At 40.7% G+C, this 19,105-nt stretch overlaps 1 protein-coding gene across 4 annotated transcripts in view; it reads right to left on the bottom strand.

The window, feature by feature from the left end:
* The window catches only part of PCNX1 (pecanex 1), a 133,752-nt gene that overhangs the window by 20,801 nt on the left and 93,846 nt on the right, over positions 1–19,105 (bottom strand). For all 4 annotated transcript variants that reach the window (XM_054025191.1, XM_054025193.1, XM_054025192.1 and 1 more), the window contains 11 exons: positions 17,327–17,468; positions 15,692–15,869; positions 14,892–15,000; positions 14,121–14,250; positions 12,808–12,866; positions 11,317–11,532; positions 10,621–10,874; positions 8,094–8,324; positions 6,565–6,665; positions 4,387–4,537; positions 1,087–1,317 (listed from right to left, as the gene is read on the bottom strand). In XM_054025191.1, coding sequence (XP_053881166.1) covers positions 1,087–1,317; positions 4,387–4,537; positions 6,565–6,665; positions 8,094–8,324; positions 10,621–10,874; positions 11,317–11,532; positions 12,808–12,866; positions 14,121–14,250; positions 14,892–15,000; positions 15,692–15,869; positions 17,327–17,468 — 1,802 coding nt within the window. The remainder of the gene's footprint in view (positions 1–1,086; positions 1,318–4,386; positions 4,538–6,564; positions 6,666–8,093; positions 8,325–10,620; positions 10,875–11,316; positions 11,533–12,807; positions 12,867–14,120; positions 14,251–14,891; positions 15,001–15,691; positions 15,870–17,326; positions 17,469–19,105) is intronic.

Below are 19,105 nucleotides of genomic sequence, written 5' to 3'. Positions count from 1 at the left end.
TACCGAATCTATGAGCGCGCAACTCCAGGGAGCAGCAGAGCCGACCTGACGGATACCACGGAGGTAAAATCTTTCTAGTGGCGATGCTCATGGCAAGCACACACCTACACTGGAATGGACATGAGCAAGCACACACAGAAGAACTACATTATTATGGATAGAGCGTATAAAAGCGTACACAGCACTGTACAACCATCAAGCATTCATGCTCCCTGTGTCAAAGGACTCAATATATGGGCACAAGCTGCAAACAGTACAGAATAAAGTGCACAAATACGTAATGGCAGGTCGGACCTCTAATAGGAGCTGGATTCTAGTTTTTGAAGAGTGAGTGGCAGTTTGGCCTCTCTCAATGTTAATTGAGGATTCTCTCACATACCTTGGGGGTGGGGTGGGGGCATAAATAGATGATATGAAGCAGATAAAAGGTCCATTTAAGAATGACACTTGAGTGGACAAAGGGGAGCAGCAGGAAATAAAGCTGAAATCCAAAGTTAGAGAGACCTGGAAGAAAAGCTTAAGCGTTGTTCAGAAGAGGGGGCATCTGTGTAAATACTGAAGGGGTAGAAGTAAAGCTATGGTCAAACTAAGGCTACATTTATCACTGTTGTCTAACTGTAGATAAATTCAAAATTGCCACCAACAGTACAAGTCACAATATAGACATGCTTTCATGGGGCCATGTTTATACAGCAGGAGTATTATGCTGACTTTACAAGGTATTCAACACTTTCCAGACCTCATACACATGATGGACAAAAGGGCAATAAGAAGATAAACAATTAGGTCCAATGAAACTAACATAAAGGGACTGCTGAAACTGTTTTGCGGCTATTGTTACTAGGTATTTTCAGAGAGGACATTACACTTTTTTTTCTGTCAATATTGAATGTTCATGGACAGCACTATCTTGATAACCAATTAAGTACACTCTCTCCATGAGGGCAGCCCAAGCAGTGACCGCTTACTGAGACAGGTAATGGGTTGGGCTGAAGTAGTAGTTTTCTAATTTTACACTAAATTCTAAAACACCATGAAGCAGCAGATCATATGTTCATTCCATGTGCATATACAATAAACACACACCTTGATTACTCTGAAACTGAGATACCGCTTGTTCAGCATGATGATTTTATATTCATTGGTACCATCATCCATCACATGGCGGAGGGCAAGCAGGGAGGGAGAGTTGGAAAGGACAGCACTCCTCCAGGCAGGGTCCCCTTCATGTGCTATAACCAGGTTTTGCTCATGGGACACAATGGCTTCGTAGAGGACAGTAGGGTCATCGTATTCATCTGGGGAAGTGAAGTGATCCTGAATGAAAGCATTATTTGAGAACAGCTTAGTATCATAGATGCTAATTGCGTAAAAAGTAGAGATTTCAGACCTCAGAAATGATAGATAATGCATTGCACAAAATTACATTAATCAAAAACAGATTCCCACCATTGTTCAGATGAGTTCAATATCCACCACATCAAATGTTTCTGTAAGTTTGGGGGTTGGGAGGATTTATCTAGTATTGGGAACGGTTAGTTGTTATAATTTTGATACTGATTTTATTGTGTATCTAGTCACATTGCCTATGGAGAGGCTCAGAAGCCTTGAAGTTTAAAACCAAAGAAGTAAAGTACTGAGTATTCAGTGAGTATTCAGTGAGAGGCTTCTTTTCAACAGTTGGTCTCGTTTACTGTCAAAAATCTACATAAATGTGTGTTCAACACTGTCCCGCATAGTCACACACTAAAAAGAAATCTGGTTTCAGACAAAACATCCTGTATACTTCATCATGCATTCACAACATCATACTATTGCTAGCCACATATTTATACCACATATTTACAGGATCCATTCAGTATTAAGTTACGGCTCTTTCTGATACGAAAGTACAGATTTAAATTCCAAAGGGCGAAGACCATGTTTGGATTTTTCTTTTTCTTTGTTTGCTTGTTTTAGTGGCTAGGACAATGAGGGCCCAATCCTGAGTGGAGATACCTCAGGGCACTACCAAAATGCAAATGAAAAGTCACCAGTTATCTGTACTATGTATTAGTTCAAAGGGTTATTTTTAAAAATATTTGTATTTTTATGTACATTTTCCATTTCTCACTTTTATTGCACCATATTCAGGTGCACACTTTGTAGTGGCCTAAGTAATATCTTGAGAACATTTCAGGATTTGTAAGTTGTAATCCTGCCACTTTCACCATGACTTTATACTACTCTACTGAAGTTGTTTTCTGCATTTACTCCTACCATTTGTCATTTTATATACACTGCTAAATTAAGAGAATTCCATGATCTAATGGAACAAGCTAACTCAATTATTGCTATGTCATTGCATGATAATTTTTGGTGACTTTCAGACCTTGCAGTGAGGCAAGCACCGTAGATCTATTTAATTAGAACAAGCTTTTTTATTTAATTCGCTCACAGCTTGGATCTTTTTCATTTTCATATTTCAACAGAACAGATTTTTGGATTGCCAATCCCTTTTCTCTACAAGTTGCATCTCAGTTGATGTTTGCTACATTTGCTGAACTTTGCCAATATATTACAGTGGACACAGGGAAGCTTGCTGCTTCCCTGTGCTCCCATTGCCCTGGAGTGGCGGATACCAAATTTAAGCTGTTTTGAAATGCAAACTTTTTATTTTCAAGTAACAGTGAAAGCTCTGTTTCAGGACAGAGTGATAATTAGACCTACAAATAATTTCTGGAAACACTTGCACCAGCATTTTTTATTAAAGGCCCTGTAATTGTACATTAAAATAAATTCTGGCTCACATGAGAGAGAGAATTCCTTCAGACGAACCCTGTTTCAAAGGCATAATTCCCCAAGAAGGTAAAAGCAGACAAGCTCACACAGGAACAGTAAGAGGACATGGAAGGTGTTCACTGTGATTCTGAGATTTGCAGCTGATGCCTTGGTGATGGGGGTAGAGGAGTAACATTAAGGGTTGGTTGTTATTTTCACACTTCTGCAGCTTTGAATATAAGATTATTTTTTAGCCAGAGACTCAGTCAAAAAAGAAAGGCAGGCCCAGGAATTGCAAGGACCGACAGGACCCTCCCCATTCAACCAATTGCGTATGCAGGGGCAGGTAGGCTTCTCACCAGGGAGTTATCCATGGATCTTGCTAGGACCTTTTTGTTTCATACTGGCCCCTGACTAGTCAGTGTCTGGTGAATTTTTCAAGCCTTGTATCAGACTCATAGATTTTAAGGCCAGAAGAGATTATCGTGATCATATAATCTGACCTCCTGCACATCACAGGCCACAGAACCTCACCCATCCATAGACCCATAACCTCTGGCTGAGTTAGTGGAGTCCTTACATCATGATTTAAAGACTTCAAGTTACAGAGAATCCACTCTGTAGTTTAGTTTAAACCAGCAAGTGACCAGTACCCCATGCTGCAGAGGAAGACAAAAAAAAACCCAGGGTCTCTCCCAATCTGACCCGGGGGAAAATTCCTTCTCAACCCCAAATATGGCCATCAGTTGAACCCTGAGCATATTGACAAGACCCACATGCCAGGCACCTGGCAAAGAATTCTCTGTAGTAACTCGGAACCCTCCCAATCTAATGTCCCATCTCTGGCCGCTGGGGATTTTAGCTACTAGCAGTTGCAGATGGGCCATATGCCATTGTAGGCAGTCTCATCATACCATTTCCTTATGAAGCTCAGTCTTGAAGTCAGTTGGGTTTTTTTGCCCCCATTGCTCCTCTTAGAAGGCTGACCTTTACCAGAGATGAGCTGCAGAGAATACAGTGTATGGAGGTGATGTCACCCCAGAGTCTATGCTTAGTTCCCTATGTATGAGTTATCCACCCCCACCACAAGCCCTTTTTTCTCTCCCTTGAGTCCCTTATCTCTTTTTTCTCTCTCCTTACTTTCCGCTTCTTCACCAAAATGGCTAAATTAGATGTCCCAGTGGAACATCCCAACTCAAGAAATATCTGACGTGAGGCACTTAACTGCGAGGATTTCATGTTCTTAGAGCTATTCAAAATACACAGAGGGGAAGGAAGAATGATTGAATGAATTCCCAAAAAGGGAACAGGACCAGTCAGGCAAGCCAATGAGTTTGACCAGGCAGAGATTATATTATATTGTATTAACTGAACATGGTTTCACCTCAATTTGATTAGCCAGAATGAAAGGGGCCCTATAAACATTTAAAACACTGTCTTTAAAAACATATTATAGACTTAGCTAGCTCTAGTCAACACACTGTTACCTTAAACAGGATTTAAAGCTTGCTATGCTGGCCAGGCAAGCTGTGTGGAAAACTGCTCCATATATCAAAATTTAATCAATCAGCATGGACAGAGCCAAAAAAACATACATCCCCCCCCCCCCCCCCTTAACCTTATTACCTGATGTAGTTTGAGTGACATGCGTATTCCAGGAACCACCACTTTCCTCAGCAATTCCATGTCAGCAAAGATCCATTCGTCTCGGATTGAAGAGATACGGAAGTCGCCCTTAAACAGGGCATGCAGCCCATACAGGAAAGATTCCAAATTACTGTTTGGGATGGAAAGTAACCCCAAATCATTAACACATTTAAAAACCTCCATATGTAGCATCCCTTCATTACATCAGTAGAAATACTGATTTACATAATGTAACACTGAACTGTAGAGACAGATACACTTGTCATATTCCTCTGTACACATATGAACATAAGAATGGCCACACTGGGTCAGACCAATGGTCCATCTGGCCCAGCATGTGGTCTTCTAACAGTGGCCAGTGCCAGATACTTCAGAGGGAATGAACGGAACAGGGCAATTATTGAGTGAGCCATTCTGTGTCATCCAGTCTCAGCATCTGGCAGTCAAAGGCTTAGGAACACCCAGAGCACGGGGTTGCATCCCTGATCATCTTGGCTAATAGTCATTGATGGACCTATCCTCCATGAACTTATCTAGTTCTTTTTTTTTAACCCAGTTATAGTTTTGGCCTTCACAGTATTCCCAGCAATGAGTTCCATAGGTTTACTTCTTCATGCAGTGCATAGTCACTTCCTTATGTGCTAAACCTGCTGCCTATTAATTTCATTGGACAACCCCTGGCTCTTGTATTATGTGAAGGGGTAAATAACACTTCCTTATTCACTTCTCTACTCCAGTCATAATTTTATAGACCTCGATCACATCTCCCATTAGTCATCTCTTTTCCAAGCTGAACAGTGCCAATCTTTTTAATCTCTTTTGATAAGGAAGCTTCTTATACCCTTCGCTGCACTTTTTCAATTTCAAATATATCACATCAGTCTGTGGTGGAAGAGGGCAATAGCAGGCCTGTTTAAAAAAATAAAACCTAAGTTACAGCAACATGGGTATAATTAAAAATATGATAATTATATTAATGTTTGCAGTGGGCATGCTATAGTTACAGGAATTAGTATATATTTGACGAAGAATGCTGAGGGTCAGATTAAGTTACAAGAATGCATCATTTTGATACTTGTTTTAAGCAGCTGGAACTTTCCAGGGGAGTGCAACACTACAGTGTATGTATCCATCAGGAGATTGCCTGAGTTGTGCCATTCTTGGTGCAAAGATTAAGAGCTTTACTACCTTCTTTTGCTTCATCTCATCATCTCCATTTAACTCACCACGAGGATTTGTCACCATTTACAGTTCCTAATTATAAATAACGTATTTTTAAAAACTAAATTGCTATTATTATAAGTGCTCTTTTGCTATTTTCAAGTGACTCAGGCATTTAGACTCCTACGTTTTTCCAAGCTAATTTAAAAAACCCTGTGAAAGTTATGGACCTTGTGATCTGCCCCAATGAAGTTACTGTATTTCAGCAAGATCATATATAGTGACAATCCTTCAGAGGGCCAACTAGGCAATCTCGCTGTAATATGGTGAACTCAGAGGACGAGTTAGTCAACAGTTGTCCTTTCACATGTGATAAAGAGTAAATATGCTGTGCTTGGTGTCCAGGAGGAAGACAACGTTTTAGTATGTGTTTTTGAGTCACCAATTTCCGGTTTGCCAACACACACAACTAAATTTTACACTAATCTGTAATACAACATCTACCAACCACAGGTGACATGAACTGGGCAGGCCAATGAACCTGTAACACTGGTCTAACCTGCATCTTGATGAAGATTATTCCGTGTGCCATGTGTTACAACACTCCTCCCTGTACCCCTTTTTATACATAGGCCTCATGCTGGGAGCAAGGAATGAAGTTCAATTTCAAAACTTGATTAATCCTGCTCATTTTTCAGCAGGTATCATGGACAAGGAAGGTGTGAAGGCCCTCCACTGCACTACTCTCAATTTCAATTAGTTAAGGAAGTGAGATGTTCAGTTTCAAGTCTTCTACATACTTCATTTGCTGAGCCTTGGCACATCTTCATTGGATTACCCACAGTATTTATGAAGGAGGGTGGCCTAGAGTATAAGTTCCTTTTGGGGGTCCAAGAAGAACATTGCTTTTGTATAAAGAGTTAGCCATTACCCCAAACCTAGATGCTCGCAGGCTCCCCTCCTCCAAAATCCCTAAAAACAAGAGCGTAGTATTACCTAGACATATGATGGGAAGCAGTCCCCAAAGCTCTCCGCCCCAGAACACAGAGTCCGTAACAAAGAGTCACCAAGGAGGAGTCTTTATCTGCATCCAGCGGCTGGTAGTAATAAATACATTAAAAAATAAAGAGTCATGTGGAGAAGGTAGGGAGAGATTCATACTATAGCAAAATGTATTCTGATCGGAGGAGTGACAAAAAGGAAAATACAGAAAGCTACCAGAAATCAACTTCAAGTGGCACTTATGCTAAATAAAAATGGGTTGGCATTCAGAAGCACCCGAATTCAAATTAGGGGTTCTTTTCAAACAGTGCTTTATAAACGCTGCCTTACTAATGAGATTTGTACAAAAAAGCACTACATTGCCATTTGAATTAGTTGCAAGCTGAATATAGTACGTACTATCCTGCATGCATACTCTGTTCTTGAATTCTAGGTTTGAGTCATAAAAAGACTAGTCTTGATGAATAGAGATGTAACAGGCATTTTAATGGACCAGGCCATACACCTCTCACTTAAAAGTTATAAACAATATATATTTGTGAGTTTACTTCAGAAGTATGTAGACGGCTTCCACTCATCAGAACACCCAGAGCAAAAAGTCATTTGGGTGGTGCTTTGTAAAGCAGTACTACTGATGTAACACTTCATTATAAAGATAATTCTCTAGGCAGTAAAATGTCATGTATCCAAGTTATTAAATCTGCTTTCCACTACCCCCACAAAATAATTGCCAAGTGACGGTCATGTAATAGAGGCAGACAGTTTTCTTTGACGGCCATTCTCCACGTCTAAAAAAGGTTTCAAATATACTTTCTAGAAGAGGCCTCCTTTTAGTCACTTACCTCCAATGAGCTCCCCACTCTAAAGACCCAGGTATGTCATTAAATCTAAAGGATCAGGAGACCCTTTTACCCACGCCCTGAAGACCATGTCTATCCATGGTCAAACCACACATTTGAGAATTTAAATAAGCAGATACCAGTGTAATTCTCTAGACACACTTTTGTATAAACTTCCTTAAAAGGGTGCAGGAGGTTTGGAGAGAGGACAAAGAGGCTAGGAGATGAAGTGCTCATCCAGATGAAGTGGTCCAGAGAAGAGCTTCAAATTTGACCATGAGGTACCTAGCAATGCTTTTGGCAGTCGATTTTAGATACTATAGAGATTTGCAGTTAGGATTGTTTTGATAAACACGAGTGACACCATGGCTATTCTAAGACCACTCTTCTCTGCCTAAGCAGAGGCCCAATCAAGCCAAATTATGTTGGTCGCTCCTCCATTCCCTAGTGCACTTCCAACTACATAATATACTACTTGCAATCTAAGACTAATTTGAATTTTGGTCTCAAGAGATCAAGGTCAAAGCATTAACTCATCAACCCAAACCCAATGTAACACTTTCCTGCAAATCAATTTGAAATCTAAATTTCAATAGACAGTTAAATCCAACCCTACCAAAGAAAACATATTTAAGAGACTTTCCTAGAAAAGTTTAATAGTTCTGGTCACTCAGTCATGCCTACCTTTTCTCTTCGGGAGCAGCAGTACTCTATCCAGTTGAGGTAAGTCATACAGAAACTTTCTCTGGAGACCCCTGCTAGATGATGGTCATAATCCTCATCAATATTTGGATTAAATGTAGGGTCCACATCAACATAGTTGCAGTCTGCACATGGCTGTAATCCTTCCTGCATTGTCTCATTAGCTAACCATTCCTCCAGCTTGGGGGACATTGTGACATAATAGATAATGCCCTGAAATGGTACAAGTTGAAAATATTACAACCTATACTACATATCAAGGAAATAGTTTAAATATAATTTGTTGTATTAAATTGTGTATTTCTCTGTTACACACGAGGATGGAAATAGCATACCATGCTGTTTGAAAGTGCACCAGCTTTGATTAGTGGGAGATTTGTTACAGGCTTGTTTGTTTGGTATGTTTTTTTAAAAAGGACTGAATTTAATGTTTTTAGTTAAGAAAAAACAAACTTCAAGCCCTTGTGGCTGCAAAAAGAGCCTTCTAAATGTGAAGTCTGACAAGTATTTCAAGGCCAGATTTATTTACCCCTCAGAAGTATGAAAGATTATGATCGTATTTGAGACAGTGTGCGTATCGATCTTTTGAAGAGATCAAGGCCTGTTGGCTCAGGGTGACCGTTGAAGATCTGGCAACTGGCATCTTTTTGCAAAAGTAGACATTTTCCAGGGAGTCTCAGGCCAATATTTTCCCTCTAACACTGTTATGCAGTGATGTGCATGACAGTGGCCTTCTGCCCCCATTCCCCCATCCCAGAGGTGGCTGCATTTCAAAGATGGTGCCTGTACATACTTAAGAGAGAGTTTTGGGATTCTTGGGAATGAAGAGATCACAAGTATAATTTCCTATCATTAACACAAAATAGTATTTATGTGCAACCTTTGCAAGCAATGAGAGTATGGCAGGCTTCATACATTCCCCCAGGTTCAACAAGGCCCATCTTAGTTTTGGATTTGCAATAATTAATTACAGAAATATTTTTAACAAAGTTTTCCTGCAAATAACCTTAACAAAGGTGCACTTAAACAGATCTAAAACAAACAAAAAAAATATGATTGTTCGAAGGTATCAATCGAACAGCAAGGAGGAGTTTGAGGATTTGGATATTTTGTAGTAGTGATGGGGGAAGGGGATGGAATTTTTTTCCTTCTTCAGTTCTGTCCTGGCCAGATTCATATTTGGGTAATTACTTTCTGTCCCCTAAGCTTCCACTGATGTTTCAGTTGGATACAGTAGTCACTCTCTGTCCTAGATTATTGTGTTACATGGCTGTCCAAATGCGAAAATAGCTGTTACACTTTACCACAAGGCATGTCTACACTTGATTCTCAGCTCGTGATTCTCAGCTCGAGGAGACATGCTCACACTAGCTCCTTGCACTACAAATAGGGCCCTACCAAATTCTCGGTCCATTTTGGTCAATTTCACGGTCATAGGATTTTAAAAATCATAAATTTCATGATTTCAGTTATTTAAATCTAAAATATTAGTGTTGTAATTGTAGGGGTCCTGACCCAAAGAGGAGTTGGGAGGGAGGGAGGGGGAGAAGGGGGTTTCACAAAGTTATTGTGAAAATTTAGTTGGTGTTGGTCCTGCTTTGAGCAGGGGGTTGGACTAGATGACCTCCTGAGGTCTCTTCCAACCCTAATCTTCCATGATTCTATCATCGTAGGGGGGCTTGCAGTATTGCTACTCTTATTTCTGTGCTTCTGCTGGCGGCAGCGCTGCCTTCAGAACTGGGCAGCTGGAGAGTGGCGGCTGCTGGCCAGGAGCCCAGCTCTGAAGGCAGAGACGTCGCCAGCAGCAGTAGCACAGAAGTAAGGATGGCATGGTATGGTATTGCCACCCTTACTTCTGCGCGGCTGTCTGCAGAGCTGGGCCCTCAGGCAGCAGCTGCTACTCTCTGGCTGCCCATCTCTGAAGGCAGCAGCACAGAAGTAAGAGTGGCATAGTATGGTATTGCTACCTTTACTTCTGCACTTCTGTTGGCAGGGCGCTGCCTTCAGAGCTGGGTGCCCGGCCAACAGCTGCCACTCTCCAGCTGCCCAGCTCTGAAGGCAGCACAGAAGTAAGGGTGGTAATACCGGGACCCCCCTAAAATAACCTTGTAACCCCCCAGCAACTCCCTTTTGGGTCAGGACCCCCAGTTTGAGAAATGCTGGTCTCCCCTGTGAAATCTGTATAGGGTAAAAGCACACAAGACCAGATTTCACGGGGAAAACTGGATTTCATGATCCATGACACATTTTTCATGGCCGTGAATTTGGTAGGGCCCTAGCTATAAATCACACCCCCAGCTCAACGTGTAGACATACCCTCAAACAAGCTGTTCTCCTATGGTGAATGAGAGATTCGTGTATTCATAACTTATATTGCATTGTGTAATCCTCCTGATGAAAGGCACTATATACACACAAAGTGTTCATGCTTCCAATTCCTCAAAATAACATTATGTTGAAGGACAGGTGAATTCCCCCACAGCCGCATTTGCTAGGTGCAGAGCCATACCTTTACATAATAAGTGGTGAGAATTTTCCGAAGATCGAAGACTTGAAGCATGGATGCGGCACTGTTGTCTGTGATGCTGTAGCCTTCCAGAACATACTTTGTCACAAGCACTTCCCATGCCAGCCAGCGTTGACCAAAGGTAGCATTGAATGAAAGCATATGTGGGATGTGGCCAGGTTCACAGCAACAAAACCCTTCATCTTCCTCTACCCCCTCGGTGATGGCCTCTACTTCTCGTTGCTGACAGTAAGTGCCTTAGGGGATGTTAAGGAAAGTAAGAATTTAGAGGACTAATTTGAAGATAATTGATATTTTAAAAAGTTTGAGACACCAGAATACATCACAAATTATGTTTCTGTGAACAGCAGGTAAATTAAACTACTGTCTCTAGCTTAACTAATGAAAAAAATTAAAATTGCTTAGTTTTAATTTACCACTCTATATTCAAACATGCAACTCAGGTATAGGAAAAGAGAGTAACTGTCCATCATTGTATGTGTAACACATTAAAATGTAATGAGAAACCTACATTAGCTCTGTTATAGAGCTCTGGTTTTCTCTCACTTACATAACAGTGGCCACAGAGACCCTGAAGCCCAAGTTCAAAGCCACTGGTTTAGAGAACCAAACTAACTTCTCAAAAAAGAGTCAACTTTGTAAGCAACCAAATGGGTAATCAAAGCACAGAACTCTTACCTCTGAATTCAAGCCCCCTCAGCTGGAAGGTGACAAGACCATTTCCTATCTCTATAAGGTGTACTAGTGCATTGAGGTAGTCAGAAGCTAGGATGAAGCAGTCCCCAGTACTGTAGTTCCCCCACCGCCCCAGCAACAGGTCTCCACACAGGCTGTGCTGAAGGGAACGGGTTAAATGCTCATAGAAGATTGAATTCAGGTTGTTATCATCTGAACCTGCAGGAAAACCCAAGCTTCTATCAATTAAAACTTGTACTTTGCTATCAAGAAAATGTAGCAGTGAATGTAATGTTATTTCAAAGATCTCAATCTCTTTATAGAGGCAACTATTCAACTAACTGGAATTTATTCTGAATGCATTGATAGGTTTAAAAAAAAAAAACCTGATTAACCTAACCATTAATTTCTGTGATCTCCAAGGCACTCCTTCAGTTTCACTCATACTACTCCCATGTACCTAACTCCATGCAGTGCTATGCTTAAGCACATAGGCAAAAAGGAATCAAGCAACAATCAGTAGTACTACTTTAGGATCCCACTGCCCTGGCACCTAGATCCCTTTAAGCAGTGCTCAGTTCCCAAATTGCCCTTGTTCATAGCACTCAAACGCTATAGAAAACAAAACAGCTGTGCGGATACTGCAACAGGAAGGGGAGAAGTAGGTAGGCATGGAAAGAAGAAAAACAAGGCAGAGTATATGGTAGTTTGGCGGAAGAGTTGGAGAAAAGGGGATGTGAGGGCAGACAATGGAATGGCAGAAAGGAAAAAAGATATCAGAAAATACAGCTGTGACGAGTAAGGAAGAGATGACCACTGATCTAAAAAAAATTGCTTCCACCTTTGTAGTTCTGTGGTTTAGCAAGAAGGGTAATGGTGGAGCTTGATCAGTTCATTTCCAAAAGAAAGAGGTCCTCATTCCATCATTGGATCAATCGGTTTGTTTTGCGCACACAATAAAATGTAAACATTATGCCTCTTCCTAGGTGATTGAAACTATTCCCTAATTGGTTCAGACATAACAATAAAAAAAACCCTAATGGTTAGGGTATAGACATTGTCCATACTTAAAGCTACTCACAGTTAAGCTAGTAGGAACTTTAGTGTCAAAGTACATTGAGTTTACTTCTGTAATAATTCCCTTCCCCAGCTAAAGCAAACCCCCCTGAAGATTAACTACATTTATAAAAGAGGTAGGTATTTCCCCCCACATAAATTAGATTACAGAGGGTGCTATGTATATAAATACACACAAGTCAAGCACTTTAAAAGAAACCCAATTATAAGCTGGGCTACATGTACTGCAGTCATATAACATTCAGTGTAGGAGGTGAACCTCAACTTGATATGCAAACACAATTTTTAATTCTGTCATAAGGAGTTCCCAGACACAAATGGAAGTTGATGTGAGTCTGTCATGTACAGATATTACTAACATGAAAGGGACACACATCTCCACTCTGTACCATTTCAACCAAAAAGGAGGACTATTACCTGGATTTCTATCAAGCTGGGAAGCGAGTCTTGTGTTTGAATGGTCCACACGCTTTGTGCTGAAGACAACAAAATTAAAACAAAACGTATTTAAGAGTTTTTCGTACTATAGGAGAATATAGGGAAAGGAGTTGTAAACGATGCTGTACCAAAGAAAAGGTTTTTTTATAATAGCTTTGAAAGCTTTGCCTGCAATTCTTCTTTACATTCAACTTAAAATCCTGCCAGTACATAACAATGCCTTTTAGCTGTAGTAGTGTTAGAATCCAATACACCAAAGCCCTCTCCTTTGCCCACAAAAAGCCAATTAAGATAGATAGTTTCTAAGTTCTGCATGAAGTTTTAGCAATGTTACTTGCATTGAAGTCAATAGAAGTAGCAAAGCTAACACTTGGCTGTGCTCAAAGTTTACTTTTCAGGGTGGCACTACTAGTTAAGAAGCACAAGTGCTGCTCCATTTTAGTTCTCCTCACCCCAAAAACTGCCATTATGTTCGCTGAAGGAGAAACCCAAATTTGTACACCAGGTTTTAAAAGCAAGGTCTTTAAATAATTCTACTCTGACAAGTGACTATAAATGACACCTAGGTTTCATTCATATTTATTGCCCGTGACTCGACATGATACTTGCTCATTTTACATGTGAAATGGTTTTCCCCTTAAATGCTAGTACTATAAGCTCATCTTGCCATCTGAATGTCAAGCTGGGTTTTTTCTGGTTCAGGCATCATCAAAGGTAAAAGATTCTGCAGGCCACATCTTACCTCAATGATACCTGCATAACCCCACTGGTTTCAGTCTAAGGGAAGGTTTAATTGAAGGTACTATCTGACCTGAAGAATCTTTTATTGGTGGTGGTGCATAAGCCAAGAACTGATACTGACTAAGATATCAGGGTGAGTTTTTGGTTTTGGGAATTAGGAAAAAAATATTTTTCTTGTAAAATGAGCAAATGTGAAATGGAGTTACCAGTACAAATAAGGAACCCGCAAATGCCCTTTGTATACAGTCACTTTTCAGACTCTTAAAATTTTCCCTTAAAATTTCTGTCATTTTGGAGCTTAAATTATCCAGTTTATATGCTAGTGTAAATAAAAGCTACATGACAGGAATGAAATGTAAGCACTGTCAGTGTAGAAACAGCTGCTAGGATGTTTCAGAAAAATAATATACTTGTATGAAAGTATTAAAAGCCATGAACAAGTTCTCTCTCAAAAAAATCATAGCACCTAGAAATAAAAAGACCACATTCAGTCACAGCTTTCTCTACTAAACACAGCAGACATGGCTTCTTAATGGCTTAACTTCACCCACTTGTAGTCTCTTTCCCAGAATTTGACAGGTCTGACATATGAAGTGATGAATATTGCACTTCCCAGAAAGGGGTTCAGTGGGGTGGAGAAGAAAGCCGATATAGCCGCTTGGACAAACAACATTGCAGAATCTGTGGGGTGACAAGGTTAAGGAAGCCAAGACTACAACGTGGTTCTTTTGCAATATCACTTTTAATCATCAGATCTCAAAACACTTTACAAAACGAAAGACAAGTATCATTATCCCCATTTTAGAGATGAGGAAAGTGAGGCACAGATGTTGTCATCAAGTAAGAACAAAGCAAGATCTTCCAAATCCCTCATGTATTATATAAAGGAAAAAATTATTCAGCAGTACTGGGCACCATATTTCCCCCCCCCCCTGCAAACAGGAAAAACAAGACTAGAATTGCGAACTTCTGTATTAAATGAGAATCAACACCTGACCCAGGACAGTAAACAAAGTGCAAGTCTCTATCTGCGGATAAGAGGCTTCAAACCATGAACTAAAGACTGGAGATAGTTGTTAAAGAAAGGTAAATCTTGGTCAGCCCTATAATTTTTCTAATGGAATAACCTGGTCTAGGTCTTTTCTATGATGGAACCGTTCTAGTTTTAGTAGTATATCCAGATAGCAAGTGCATATAGTTGTCATTCACATTCATTAGGCAGAATAAGGTATTCTCTAGATTTAATTAAGTAAGTATACTACAGTACGAGTCAAATTATAAATAGATGTAATTAACAACAAGTTGGAATCTTCAAAGGATACGTGGCACAGCAAAGGGCTGGGCAAAAGCATGGAAAGCAGAGCCCCACGTGATCTGCCAAGGAGCAATATAAGTATACACAAATCTCAATTTATAAAAGAGTTCCCAAAGCTAGAGAGAAAAGGGGAGAAGATAAAATATATAAATCATTTTGTGACTTAACTAAAATCAGGGGGTTTTACGTATGAACTTCTCAACAGAAAATACATATAATTTTGACTTGCAGTAAGATATACACTTACCATTATAATTTTGTATGAATTTGTTAAAAAACACTCCTTTATATAGATATTGAACAATCACAATGGTAAAACAGATAAACATTAAACGAGTCTTAAAATACATTAGAACGTAAGTTTGGGAAAAAAGTAAACAGTTTTAGTCATAAAAATAGAACCAAATATTGGGCTAAAACAGAGTTTCCCCCTTCAATCTCACTGGTTCACTATCAGTGCTTTGGAAAACTAGTAGTCTTGTAAGCACTTGAACTGGTCTGCCAAAGTGCTTCTAGCCATACTGTGCGTCAGGAAACTGAAAACTAAATCACATAATTCACATCTTCTCTGCTCCAAGGAAGTGCGGGGACTTTAAAAGAACAGATACCTTAACACATGCCAAGGCCAAAAAATTGATCCTGCGAACCAGAGATTCCCAGCTATCCAGTAGTATATGGTCATTTATTCACAGCACAGATGACCTGGGAGATTACATAACCACCAGAAGGCTTTTCATTCCTTGGATTCTCAAACACGGTGATCTGAAATACTCAGTTTCAGGAGTGTGTTATTTTGTGTAAAGTTACCTTGCTGAAGAGTATGGACATGAAGAAGAGGTCTAGCAGCATGGTCTCAGAAAAACTTTTGTAGTCAAACGTAAAGAAGAGCACTGTGAAAATAACAGTGACATACTGGCAGGTTGGGTTGCTGAAAGAGGAACGCAACAACTTCAAACCAGCTATGGTGATCATTAAAGCGCCAATCCTACAAAAGGAGTGCAGAAAGAAAAGTTACTCATCTGCAGTCTACTGCTTACCTGCTGTTAAGGAATTCCAATGTCTTCACATTCAATGCTTAATAGACATGTTAAGGTTTTTTTAGGTTACGACTATAGTCTTTCCTTCATTATTCCCAATTCAATCAACACTCTACAAAAACAATATTAGCACAATCTGTGGGATAGTCTTCCTAAGAGATATAGCAAAAAACCCATGCGTGACAAATGTGGAGCTGATATAGAATAATGTCATGAATACTGAGAGGCAATAATTTTATTAACACTGTGACAGGGTCAAGGAAGGGACGCTTATTGTGCATTGGTTATTAGAATTTGCTGTATGATGATATTGGACTAACCTATATTAGGGGTGGTTGAATATTATACACCTATACTGCTCAAATTCAATGAGGTTTGTGTATGAAGATGACACAATGGCTTCCCAGACAAGAGCTCCCCAGAAAACACTTGAAAGACCATAAGAAAAGCTGTTAGCTTCAAGGATCCAGTCTCTAGTGAGTTGCAAACCATTCTCTGCGAGAACTGGGAGTTACTAGATGAAAGGGCTACAAACATTTCAAGTGTTATTTGATTCCTACAAAACTAAGGAGGCAACTGGCTGACATGGAGAGATTCTGCAGAGGGAATTTAAAGAAGTTAAGTCTTCCCAGATCCACAGAATGGTAAAGCCTTAGGGAAAGACTAGATATGCATACAATCAGTTTTGTTGTTTTAAGATCAGTTTTCTCTAAAATGCTGTTCTTCTAAATAAATAGCATCTTGCTTTAAGGAGGCCATTTGGTCACTGTATTAACCTTTGATATTCTTCTCTGAGGGACCAGAGCCACAGTCACACCTGCTGGAATAATCACAGTGCCAAGGGAGTGCAATCAAGGCCCAGTCTGACAGCAGAAGAATTGTATGGTTCCAAACGGCACCACATGACAGCTAAAGGACGGGTAAGAGGTGCACTTAGCCCAGTAACTGACACATCATGGCTTGGGTTTTTTTGAAGATTTAAATGGACAAAATACCAGAGAGCGTATTGTAGGGAATAGTCCTGCATTGGCATGGATAGGCTGGATGGTAATAGAACTATTCTATCTCTGATGTCTGCAATTTGATACATTACTAGAAAATTCTGTGGCTTGAAATCTGCATAGTATTTGATATTATCTGAAGGGTTCTTTTTAACAAACCTGAAAACTCAATTTTATGATTTCTGCATTTAAAAAGTTTACATATTTCATTCAAAATAAGCCATATAGTGATCCAGACATACGAGTTTGCCAGGTACTGACATTAGAAACTAATTGTTCTACTTTGCTTTAATTGCAGCTTGTATTAACTATACTTCCACTGCCGCTGTCAATTATGACGCCCTTTGCCATTTAGTTCCACCATATTGGGTATACTCAAGTTACTGACAATCTTTTCTACTTACTCTGTGTCCAGTTTCTTTGGACTAGCAATGTTCTTGGCGCTGCTGCTGAGCTCATTGAGGACTATCAGTGGGTAGATAACATTCTTCTCCACAAAGAGGAGCCATACATGAAGTTTCTCAAACCACATTACATGGGCAGCATCTAAACAGCAAAAGAGATCACAGATTATACTAGGGGCCTAAATAGCACAGGAGATTTCTAATAGGATGCTGTTCATTTTGGCTCTAGATCAGTAGTTCTAAACCAGCCTAGGTCATCTGAGACCAAAAGTTCTGGCCCTCTGGCAATTGTCAGGTGACATACACAAAGATCTGGTAATCTTTAGTACTGAGGCAATTTGTGGATAACTGCTCTCTCCCTGCCAGTTTCAGCAGAGAACCCAAAACCGAATAAGGATTCTCAGACTGAACTACCTTCTCATCCATAAAAACAATCCTTCCAAGTCATGGCTGAATGTCATTGGAGAGAAGCTTGCACTACCGTATCTACATAAAGTTTCCTGTAGTTTTGGATTTTGGTAAATGTTACAGTTTCTGCATATCAGCAAACATGATTACTTTTTTGAAGCGATGGAAGCTGTTACCATAGCTACTGATCAAATTACATTTCATTTTGATTGTTATAAAATAATGTTTTTCCACCCATATTTGAATTAAAATGCTTCAGATACATGTCCCCACAGTCTCGAAGAATTTACCGTATATACATTACAAACATTGAATCTATCTCCCCATGTAAGTATTCTCACACTTCTTATCAAACTGTCTGTACTGGGCTATCTTGATTATCACTTCAAAAGTTTTTCTTCTCTTACTTAATTGGCCTCTCAGAGTTGGTAAGACAACTCCCACCTTCACATGCTCTCTGTATGTGTATATATATCTCCTCAACATATGTTCCATTCTGTGCATCCAAAGAAGTGGGCTGTAGCCCACAAAAGCTTATGCTCAAATAAATTTGTTAGTCTCTAAGGTGCCACAAGCACTCCTGTTTTTTTACTGTATATACTCTATCATAAGCCAGTTCATTTATAAGCCAACCCCCCAAGATGGATAAGTAAAAATGGAAAATTTTTATGACACGTTCATAAGCCAACACTATAATTCAGGGGTCAGCAAACTTTGGCTCCCAGGCCATCAGGATAAGCCGCTGCTGGTCCGAGATGGTTTGTTTACCTTGAGCGTCCGCAGGCACGGAGGTAAGCCTAAGTAAACAAAGTGTCCCGGCGCACCAGCTGCTTTCCCGGACGGGCCGGGACAGCAACTGGTGGGGAAAATTTGGGGGGAGGAGAAGCTTGGGGTCAGGGGAGTAACCCCTGTGAACACCCCCCACATGACCACAGCTCTAGCCCGGGACCCCCACACTCTCCCCATCCCACCCCTTCCCACCTTATCTGGGGAGGGCCAGGGGAGGATGTCTCTGGCCTTGCTGGAGCTTCTCTGGCAGGCTGGGCAGCACGGCCGAAGCCTGCTCCGGAGGGCCAGACCAGGAGGCGCCGCCACAGCATGTTCCAGCGGGCTGGGCTGGAAGGCATGGCCGCAGCGTGCTCCAGCGGGCCGGGGCGGGTCCGAGCGGCACGGCTGCAGCCTGCCAGCCCCAGAGCTGCAGCTGCTTCGGAGGCTGGGGGGAGAGCAGCATGGCCAGAAGCAGAGAGACTCTGGTCCGATTCTTCCCTTCTGGCTGTGCTGCCTCTCCTTGCTCCCGCTGTTGGGGGGAGGGGCTGTGTCCCATCTCTCCTCTCTATACCTGTTCATAAGCCGATCCGCTTCTCTGGTGCT

Source organism: Malaclemys terrapin, chromosome 4 (genome assembly GCF_027887155.1).
Source record: "Malaclemys terrapin pileata isolate rMalTer1 chromosome 4, rMalTer1.hap1, whole genome shotgun sequence".
NCBI lineage: Eukaryota > Metazoa > Chordata > Testudines > Emydidae > Malaclemys > Malaclemys terrapin.
The sequence above is the reverse complement of the archived record's forward strand: the minus strand, read 5'-3'. Positions and strand labels throughout refer to the sequence as shown.